General features: G+C 33.6%; 2 protein-coding genes across 2 annotated transcripts; both read right to left on the bottom strand.

The window, feature by feature from the left end:
- Nucleotides 1-101: 101 nt before the first annotated feature.
- LOC110369991 (nuclear cap-binding protein subunit 3) lies at nt 102-3,257 on the bottom strand. Its single transcript, XM_021325675.3, has 3 exons — nt 2,993-3,257; nt 2,450-2,744; nt 102-2,363 (listed from the first exon to the last, which is right to left on the bottom strand). Exons 1-3 carry the CDS (start codon nt 3,089-3,091, stop codon nt 1,366-1,368), a joined length of 1,392 nt encoding a protein of 463 aa, XP_021181350.1. The 5' UTR covers nt 3,092-3,257; the 3' UTR covers nt 102-1,365.
- A 1,063-nt stretch (nt 3,258-4,320) lies between these two features.
- On the bottom strand, nt 4,321-9,003 carry LOC110369987 (polymerase delta-interacting protein 3). Its single transcript, XM_021325672.3, has 8 exons — nt 8,702-9,003; nt 8,441-8,624; nt 6,807-6,885; nt 6,477-6,602; nt 6,041-6,233; nt 5,735-5,909; nt 5,369-5,553; nt 4,321-5,246 (listed from the first exon to the last, which is right to left on the bottom strand). The coding sequence occupies exons 1-8, from the start codon at nt 8,761-8,763 to the stop codon at nt 5,156-5,158; spliced, it is 1,095 nt and encodes a 364-aa protein (XP_021181347.3). The 5' UTR covers nt 8,764-9,003; the 3' UTR covers nt 4,321-5,155.
- Nucleotides 9,004-9,457: the final 454 nt, after the last annotated feature.

Raw genomic sequence — 9,457 nt, 5'->3', positions numbered from 1 at the left:
AGCGCGGCGGGCCGCGCGGCGCCGCACCGCGCCGCGCTCTTACATTTTCCGTGCTCTTACGGCCGCTGCCGGCCGCTGCTCTTTCAGTGGGAATTGACCCTAAGAGACTGGCACACTGATGATTTCTCACAAAAAATAAGATCTAAAATCTTGAATTGTCCTTGGCAAGGAACCTAATCTATATAAATATATGTAAAATATAGTTTGTTACTTTTGCGAAAAGCACAGCAAACAGGTAATTCAAACCCAATTTGATATTTAAACCAAGAGCTCTTAAATTGGGATACATATTTAAATGTAATAAATCATACTTTTACCATAAAGTTATATTTTATATTACAGCAAAACATTATTATGCAGATACATTACGTAATTTTCTAATGCATGGGTGACAAAAATCTTATCTTTAGTCTCCATATTATTACATTCCTGTACTTTGCCACCCTACAATCAAAAAAGCGACATTCATGAAAAACATTTCAGTGCAAATACATTAACATATAACAAACAAAAATCGTGATAAAACATTCATGTCCCTCTTGTATTGTATATCATCTATGTGTATCATGTTGCTTAATTTAGTTTCCCACCATTACTTTCTTCATAATTATCTTGTTGACCAAATGTATAATCTTACTAATGACCAATTTAGACATTATTATTTCTAGGTAAACATTAGATTGAATGTACAATCATAGTCAAATTCATTAGGCTTTACAATAAGTCAATTTCATTACAAAACTAAAAAGTAGAATTATCCTAAATATACCTTATTTAGTTGGACTTCCACAAATAAAAAAAGAAGGTACTTTTGCAGTACTTGTTTTTAGAACATAAGAAGTCTATTAAATCAAAGCCTTAAAAATTAACTTAGAAACCTAAAAGGGTTTTTGGATCCAACTGAAAAAATATTAGCTAGAAAACTTGATAAACTGTACGTATACATACACTAAGACTTGTTATTTATTATTTGTGTCTATAATTACATGGTACATCAGGTTATATGCACAATTTACATATATTTTCACTATTTCTGTATTCAAATTCACAATGCAGCAATTCATTGGACTTAGTTTTATACATTTCATGGGAGATACAACAGAGGTGACGCTGAAACATGATTATTAATTTCAAAATACAAAGATATGCATTCTAGTTTTAAGTATTTGTTGTTATAGCGGCAACAGAAATACATTGTCTGTGAAAATTTCAACTCTCTATCACGGTTCATGAGATACAGCCTGGTGACAGACGGAAAGACTGAGGAGCGAAAACAATAGGGAACCCTAAAACCATGAAACAATATCAAACTATAGTCTCAGTGTATACATACAGTAAAGAATTATACTAGTCTTGAACATACAACTATAAATCATGAGCATAATTATTGTCAAATTCAATTCTCAAATTACTCTGTTTTGTTTTACCTAATTTTCCCCTTAAGTCATCAGATTTTTTATTTTTTCTTGATTTTAAAATTTGACGCAAGTCACTTTGGTCAGGAGTATTTATAGAATCGCTGGATTTCATATCTAATCTTGACCAAACACTGCTAGAGCTATTTACTTTGTGAACTCGACTCATAACATTACTATCAGAGTTTTCAGATAAGTCATCACTTGAAAGGCTTTCTTCAGCAGGAATTACTTTATCACCTAATCGTGATAGGATACTGTGCTTTTTCCTATGGACTTCATGCTTCTTAAATTTTTCTGATAGCTTAGTGTGTTCCTTCTGAGTATAATTGCTACGAGAATTTTCAATTTCAATTGATAGTGGTGAAAATTCATCTGGTTCTTTAGTGTATTGCATAGCCAATTTTTTCTTTTGTCTAGATTCTTCATCATCTGCATGCATCCTCATTCTAGGTGCTTTAGATTTAGTTTTCCATTCTGTGTCAGAATCGCTATCTTCAACTTCTTTTTTATTGTAATTGTCTTTATCTATATGTCTTTTACCTAATCGACTAGCTAAACTTTTATTTTTGATTTTGACAACTTTTTCTGGCTCTTCTGTTTCATCTTCGTCTCTATATCTTGGTTGCCTTTGAAAAACTTCCTGGTGATCATACACTCCCCAAGATTGACACAGCTCACCCCACGGATTTTTACTTACAGAATCCATGGTTTGATCATAATAATCATCAATATGTTTACTTTGTGGTTTTTTCTTAATAATTTTCTTGTCTCCATTTGTAGCAAATCTCATTAATATTAAGTCTTTTTTTGGATGTGGCATACCTTCTCTCCAATGATGATTAGCTTTATCAGCAAGCATTTGCTTTAAGTTTTCATCTCTTATTTCCCTTGAGTGAACTAACAATGCTAATGCAGCAGAAATGTGATCCTGGCAGACAACATTACCTGAGGAATAAAATGTTTAAGGTATAAACGTGATTTAAATAACATATAGCATTACTCGGAAAAAAATATATTAATGAAATCCTTACATGATATTTCATTGATCCATTCAAGAGACAGTGGCTTATAATCTTCTAAATATTGGAATATTTCTTTTGTAGTAAGCCCATCAACACCATTCAAATTGATAGCATCAAAGCGAAAATGCCTCTCATTTCCACTTTCTATGCCAAAATTCTGGTACAGTTCATCTATTTGTCTTTGTGTGATAACTCTATTTCCAGTAAGATTTAAACCAAATCTTTTTGCCCTTTCCTCTATTTTAGAGGCATCCACTTTCTCCAATTTTTCAATAATTAATCCAGCTTTGTCAGCTTTGTAGACCTAGTAAGTAAAAAAAATATTACTTAATAAAATAAACAGAATCTTCTGCATTGTAGAGTTATTTACAGTATGAACCAAACTTAAAGGTTTCTTGCAACCTACCAGTAGTACTAGGGGATAGTGCTGTACATGGAGCAACTGCCTGTCTGACCTTCTCAACCCAGCAGTTGCCCCGGCCCCCTTGCTATGACTGATTGTCAGGCTCTGCTTTCTGACTCGTAACAATAACTTTACAACATGTTACTTACCACTGTGCAATCTTCATTGAATGAAATTGGTTGTTTTACATCATCACAATCAACATGCATTTCGTTATCATCGCTCATTTCACCATCTTCTCTTTCCATCTTGTACTTTTACTATATTGTATCAATTTTGTTTAACCAAAGTTTTTATAACAAAGGTAACTGAGTAAATTATTACTTTGCTACCATTAACAAAACAATAATTATTAAAAGTACTTCGATTTCAGTGTTGAGTAACGCTTTGCTGTCAATCAGTCACAACCACAGATTAATTATGGAGCAAGAGCAGTGACAGTCGAATTTTGTGGCACAGATAACATATTTAATACGTGTGGCTTTAGCAGCTTTCGTTCCACTTTAGGGAGTTTTGGCGGTGCTGTATCAAAAATATCAGTGGTAAGCACACTGCCATTGACTAAAAAAAAATCTAGCGGAGGTGCCACGGAAAATTGCCTAAAGGGCTTATTACTCTTGGCAAAATTCAGTCGTCTAATTAGGTTTCTAAATGATTTAATGAAACCTAACGTCTTAAATGCGATTACATTGTCTAAATTTTGTGACTGACGGCCAGTTTCTTCATCAAAAGTAAAACTCAAAGTAATGTCTAAAGTAAAAGTAACGGTCAAATTCATTTTTTCTATTAGTTTTGCTGTCACTTTAGCCTTGAAAAAACGAATTTGACCGTTACTTTTACTTTAGACATTACTTTGGCTTTTACTTTTGATGAAGAAAGTGGCTGTTAGACGACTACTGAATTTAGTCAAGTGTAATAAGACGAATAAAGCAGCGCGCCCAAATAGGGTGAATTGCGAGGAAAGATACTCTTTTCGCCGTTGTACGCCTTCTTTGGATCCGACCATTTCTTGTAATACCAAAAATCGGTGACGGCGCCTGACCTACCCGCATTATGGCATCTCGGCTCGCCTTTCCTTACTTCGTGTACCGTCTGTAATTCGCGCGACAGATATTATCTAGTAATCTAGTAGGTCGTAAAAAACTCGTGTTTCATTTTATAGAAAAAATAGCTTTTGCCCGCAACTTCGTTCGCGTGGAATAGTGACTACCAGCAGATTTTTGATTTGACCAATAGATGGCGCTATATGTCCGGAATAATTTTATTTTTTGTAATAAAAACTATCCTATGTCCTTTCTCAAGTTTCAAACTATGTCTGTACCAAATTTCACACAAATCGGTTCAGTAGTTTAGGCGTGAAGAAAAGACAGACAGACAGACAGAAAGACAGACAGACAGACAGACAGAGTTACTTTCGCATTTATAATATTAGTTTGGAAGTTTGGATTTGGATAGTTTGGATAAAAGAGACACTATGTATGCAAAATTTGAATTTTAATTATAATCAAATAACCGACATGCTTAGCCGGCGATAGTTCCTTTACAGACAAAGGTTATTTCAGATTACAGCAATAGTTATCTATATTACAACTCGTCACACGCCACTGAGACCGGATTAAATACAACATTGAGGGCGGCATCCAATACACAGTACCTAACTAAGTATCATTTTATTCAACCATTGGTTGCGACGTATGTACACAAATGGCATGAATTCAATGTTCTTTAATCATAAAACAATCTTGAAATACCTATGCAAAAATATTATTGTATCTTGCATATGAAAACAATCCTTATGAAAACAAAAATGGATCTTAAATTTCAGAAAACGAAAATTAAAGTATATTCTAAATTATTTCTAGATCAGCCTTCAATTTTGCGAATTACAGCAATATTATTACTTACAATAATACTATGACAAGTATCTTTGAAAGTCCATCATGGCATGAACGTTTTTAGGTACTTATTCTGAAAGTGAGTATAACCAAATAATGGCTATTTCCTTTAAATTCTTATACTTGACAATACTTGAAGAACCTATAAAAGAAGGAAGAGTGTAGTTTTCCAACTGTGAAATCGGTTCAGTAGTTTCAGAATATTCACAGGTACAAACAAACAAAAAATGTTTCCCCTTTATTACTTCAGTACAGATTTTACAATTCCTGCCTAAAATGGGGATATTACATAGTATAAAGATATTGTGCAAAAACTAATCCGGCCTCTATACATAACCGTCAGAACTTATCATTGTGTATCTATAACAGGATCTTTTCCTGAAGTGCCCTTTTATTATTGAGACAGCTTATTGGTTTTTACAAATTACTGAATAACACTTTATGAAATGTAGAAATATCAGGTTCAACATTTGAATTGGTGCTGTATAATTCTGGTTTGCTACTGCTTCTGAAAAAAGTACAATTTACAATAGCAAGTAAACAATATAATATATAATTTATAATAATAAAATTATTGAACACTAGGGTGAATATTATTAAAATTAACATATTAAAATAAATTATTATTACCTGGCTACTGTGGATGGTGACCTCGGGGTTACAAGCAGACAGTTCATTGGTTGACCATCCAGCTGCCTATTGTGATATAAATCAACAGCTTTTTGAGCATCCTCTTGTGTTTTATAGATAACTTCTGCTGTACCAGTACGAACCAATCGTGACTCAACCATGCCTCCTACATCACCAAATAATTCCTGAAACAAAATAAATATACTATGACACAAAATATGTCCAAGGAATTCTTGTCTATTTATATTCCTCACTAATATGTGTTTTAAATAGGTACGCAAGTAACTCTGCCTGAGCTGCCGAAAGCTCGACAGCTTTCGCGGCGAAACTGCTGGAATTCATATAATGTGTTTAGAAGATACAAACCTCAATATCTCCTGCAGTGACAGAGCTCCGCAAGTTGCTCACTATTATTCTGTATTCCAAATGTGGCTTTTCAGTTTTTTGAGCTTTTTGGTCAGTTCTCAGAGCTGCCATGGGGCGCTTTTTTAGAATGGACGGAGGTCTTGGTGGGCTCTTCTCCTTTTCTATTACAGTGGTTCTGCAAATATTTGTTATATTAAATCAATTCCATGGGTTTTTATTAACCATTGTCCATGTTAAAATTTAAATGTTTTTCTTATTTTAGTATTAAGATATCAAGTGAAGCAGAAGTTTTAGACCAAATGTTACCTGTGGATAGATGAAAGTCTGTTCTCACGAATATCATTATTGTGGGCTATTATCTTGAGCTGTAAGCTGGCTTGCCGATTTAACAACGTCGACTTTGGTGGAATATATTCATCTCCCATTGGATCATCAATAATTTCCAAATCATTTTCAACAGTCCTGAGAATTGGTTTTGGACTTGGCTTCTGTTGAAATTCTAAAAATAGCATAGGATTTTAATTTGTAATTCAGTACTACAGTCTACAAAATGAATTTATTATAACTTATAATTTAAACAAAATTAATTGAAAACAAAATCATCAAGATATTATTTCAGCTTGTCTACTTGGCAAAAAATTAAAACAAGGTTAACTATGTGAGTAGTTTCTAAATAACTCTATTTTTTTTTTTAACTGAAATTTTTAAGTTTAGCAACCCATATAAAAATAAGACGCTTTACCAAAAAATCTTGACTTTTCAATCGACCTGCTCTCAGTAAACCGTTTAGTGTTAATTTGACGCTTCAATCCTGCTTTTGCAGTGCTTAGAGGCTGAGAGACCACTTGCCTCGATGAGTCTGTGAATACTGAAATATAAAATTATAATAAGTAGGTACTTAATAGGTAAAATAATTAATTCATAATTCTGTATTTACGGAAGCAGCCATGTCCTAGGGGGATTACGGAAAAGGTGGGACAGTTTTGATGAATTATGTTTTTTGCTTTTCTAATACATGAGCTTTTTCGAAAACTTACTGAATATTTATTGGTATCTGTAATTTAATGCTTACCCCTTTCTTTCCCTGGTGGAGCTCTTGATAATTTGCCTCGATTGTGAAATGGTGTTCTAACAGGTCCAATAATTCTTGCCTTGAAAAAAAGCTTGATAATTAGTAATCTTTATTAACGTGCCAACGTTTACTAACGTGCAGGGAACTCTTAAAATTTATTATTTTTAAGCATCTTATAATCTATAATATAATCATAAATAACAATTAATACAAATGTTGAACCTGTGTAAAATTGGAATGACAAAGAGAGGGGTAAGTAGGGAGACAAATTGTCATAGACTTGTCAAGCTTCAAAGATATGGGATGAACATAATAATTAGAATATGATTCCTTATTAATTTTGAATGAAAGATAAATCCAGCCAATCAAAGGAATTGCAACAAGAAAGGATAAAAAACAGTTTTTAGTAATAGTGTTTCTTGTGTCAAATATTGGTTAGGTTAGGTTCAGAACTATATGTAACTAGCTTTTGCCCGCGACTTCGTTCGCATGGAATAGTGACTTCCGGCATATTTTTGGTTTGACCAATAGATGGCGCTATATGTCCGGAATAAATTTTATTTCTTATTTTTATATATTTTTTTTTTGAAATAAAAACTATCCTATGTCCTTTCTCAAGTTCCAAACTATGTCTGTACCAAATTTCACACAAATCGGTTCAGTAGTTTAGGCGTGAAGAAAAGACAGACAGACAGACAGAAAGACAGACAGACAGACAGACAGACAGAGTTACTTTCACATTTATAATATTAGTTAGGATTAGGACAAATCGGTTCAGTAGTTTAGGCGTGAAGAAAAGACAGACAGACAGACAGAAAGACAGACAGACAGACAGACAGACAGACAAACAGAGTTACTTTCACATTTATAATATTAGTTAGGATTAGGATTAAATCACAATTAAGTTTTTGTATATCTTGGTTATTGCATACAGTGAGTCCTGCAGCCACACTTATTGTGCAGACTTGATGGACACATAAATTTTAAAACTCCTGTATTATGGCTCCTGTGCCTTATGCACAAATTACAACACATTTATTATTATATGAAATAGTAACATTGATATATTTTATCCAGAACTGGGGCCCAATTCTGCTAAGTTGATAATGTCGAAATTGAATCGCAAAGCAGTTTTAAACTTAGCGGGCATTCTGCTACTATGAGACCAATTGTATTCCAATGAGATTCGATTGGTTCACAATTGGTCTGCCATTTGGTCTATATGGTAGTTTGCTTAACAACCATATTGCAATCGTAAAAAAATTGCAGACAATACGATTCATTATTGAATCACAAAAGGATAAATAGTTTATTTAAAAGAAAAAAATGCAGAATGCCACATTTGCTTCAATAGTAAATGAGTCATGATAGGATCTCAGTTGGATGTGAATTGTATGTTGCTTAAGTAAAATTGGCAGAATCGTACCCCTGGGGTAGCCTGTCCAATTGAGTTTCGAGAGTTTTGTTTCTTAGTATGTGAAGTGTGTACTATAGATCTGTTTGTGTATCTGTGCTTGTGGAGTACAGTGGGGTTTAATAGCCTAACATAACATATACATAGAGAAAGTGCATAATTTAGGTTACGCAAAACTATATACTAAGTAAGAAAAATAAGGAAATGTTAATACTCTTACCCTCTCTTGGCGCAACTTTTCAAGTTTTAATCTTGCATCTTTTTGTTTTGCAAGTTGTGCCAGTTTTTCTCTAGCATCAGTAATCTGAGTTCTTTTTTTTGATATTATTTTATTTCTGGCATCGGTTATTATTGCCTTTTTAGGTAGAGGTGGAGGTTGAGCTTTGGCTTTATTTCTTTTGGATCTGTCAAAGCAAATTTATAAATGCATTAAACTAAAAAAGCGCTGCGATATAAATCAATTCAAAGATATAGTATTTACCTAGTGTTTTCTCTTTTCTTTTTAATAATATCTTCTAAACTCATATCAACGTACGATGACATTTTAAATAAAATTCTAGCAAGAATTCAAGAAAGCCGCTGTCTTTCACTATGCACGAATACGAGAAAAGCAGTTATTACAATAGCTATCGGCAAAATGATTTATGTAATTACTTAGAAAACGCTTTTATTCATTATCATCACATGAATACCGCATAAATAGTAAATTATTATATTTTTGTCTCGCTGGAGTCAGTTCGATTTTACACAGGGACCACAGAGAATTACACAATCTATTCTTTTTACTCTATGGAATTACAGATCGACCACAGAGTATTTTATTCTAAATGCCCTTCTATAGGGGACGGCACATAGGTAGGTATTTAAACGGGGTGCAGGTGATTGCAGGAGGCGCGCAGGCTTGTGTTTCGGAGTTTCGGAAAGCACGATAAACTGAAGGCTCCGACTGTAATTTGAACATCTTTGACCAAGAACTTTTTATACCTGTCTTTAGCAGTCGTTACGTTGGTCGTCAAAAGTCTGACCATCAGTCTTACCAAAGGGTTACATTTATAGGCAGTGACTCTTGTAAAACACTGGAAGCTGACCACGACGTAGTTGGAAAAAGGCTCGGGAAATGATGATTGCACAATATTACTGCAGGTCGTCTTAGTAGAACGTCTAGGGAGCGCCTAAGACAGAAACTATGCTCCATTAGACTTTTTGTTTAAAAACTCAATAAAAAAATTAAATGCGG

Source organism: Helicoverpa armigera, chromosome 9 (assembly GCF_030705265.1).
Source record: "Helicoverpa armigera isolate CAAS_96S chromosome 9, ASM3070526v1, whole genome shotgun sequence".
Lineage (NCBI taxonomy): Eukaryota > Metazoa > Arthropoda > Insecta > Lepidoptera > Noctuidae > Helicoverpa > Helicoverpa armigera.
This window is presented reverse-complemented; position numbering and strand designations above follow the sequence as displayed.

Excerpts from the sequence above, each read along its gene's own strand:
- LOC110369991 (XM_021325675.3), bottom strand. The coding sequence starts at position 3,091 with ATGGAAAGAGAAGATGGTGAAATGAGCGATGATAACGAAATGCATGTT. Across the intron at positions 2,745-2,992 it reads TCAATGAAGATTGCACAGTG|GTCTACAAAGCTGACAAAGC; the intron begins GTAAGTAACATG and ends TTTACTTACTAG. Across the intron at positions 2,364-2,449 it reads ATGGATCAATGAAATATCAT|GTAATGTTGTCTGCCAGGAT; the intron begins GTAAGGATTTCA and ends TTTATTCCTCAG.
- LOC110369987 (XM_021325672.3), bottom strand. The coding sequence starts at position 8,763 with ATGTCATCGTACGTTGATATGAGTTTAGAAGATATTATTAAAAAGAAA. Across the intron at positions 6,886-8,440 it reads AAAAGTTGCGCCAAGAGAGG|GCAAGAATTATTGGACCTGT; the intron begins GTAAGAGTATTA and ends CTTTTTTTCAAG. Across the intron at positions 5,554-5,734 it reads TCACTGCAGGAGATATTGAG|GAATTATTTGGTGATGTAGG; the intron begins GTTTGTATCTTC and ends ATTTTGTTTCAG.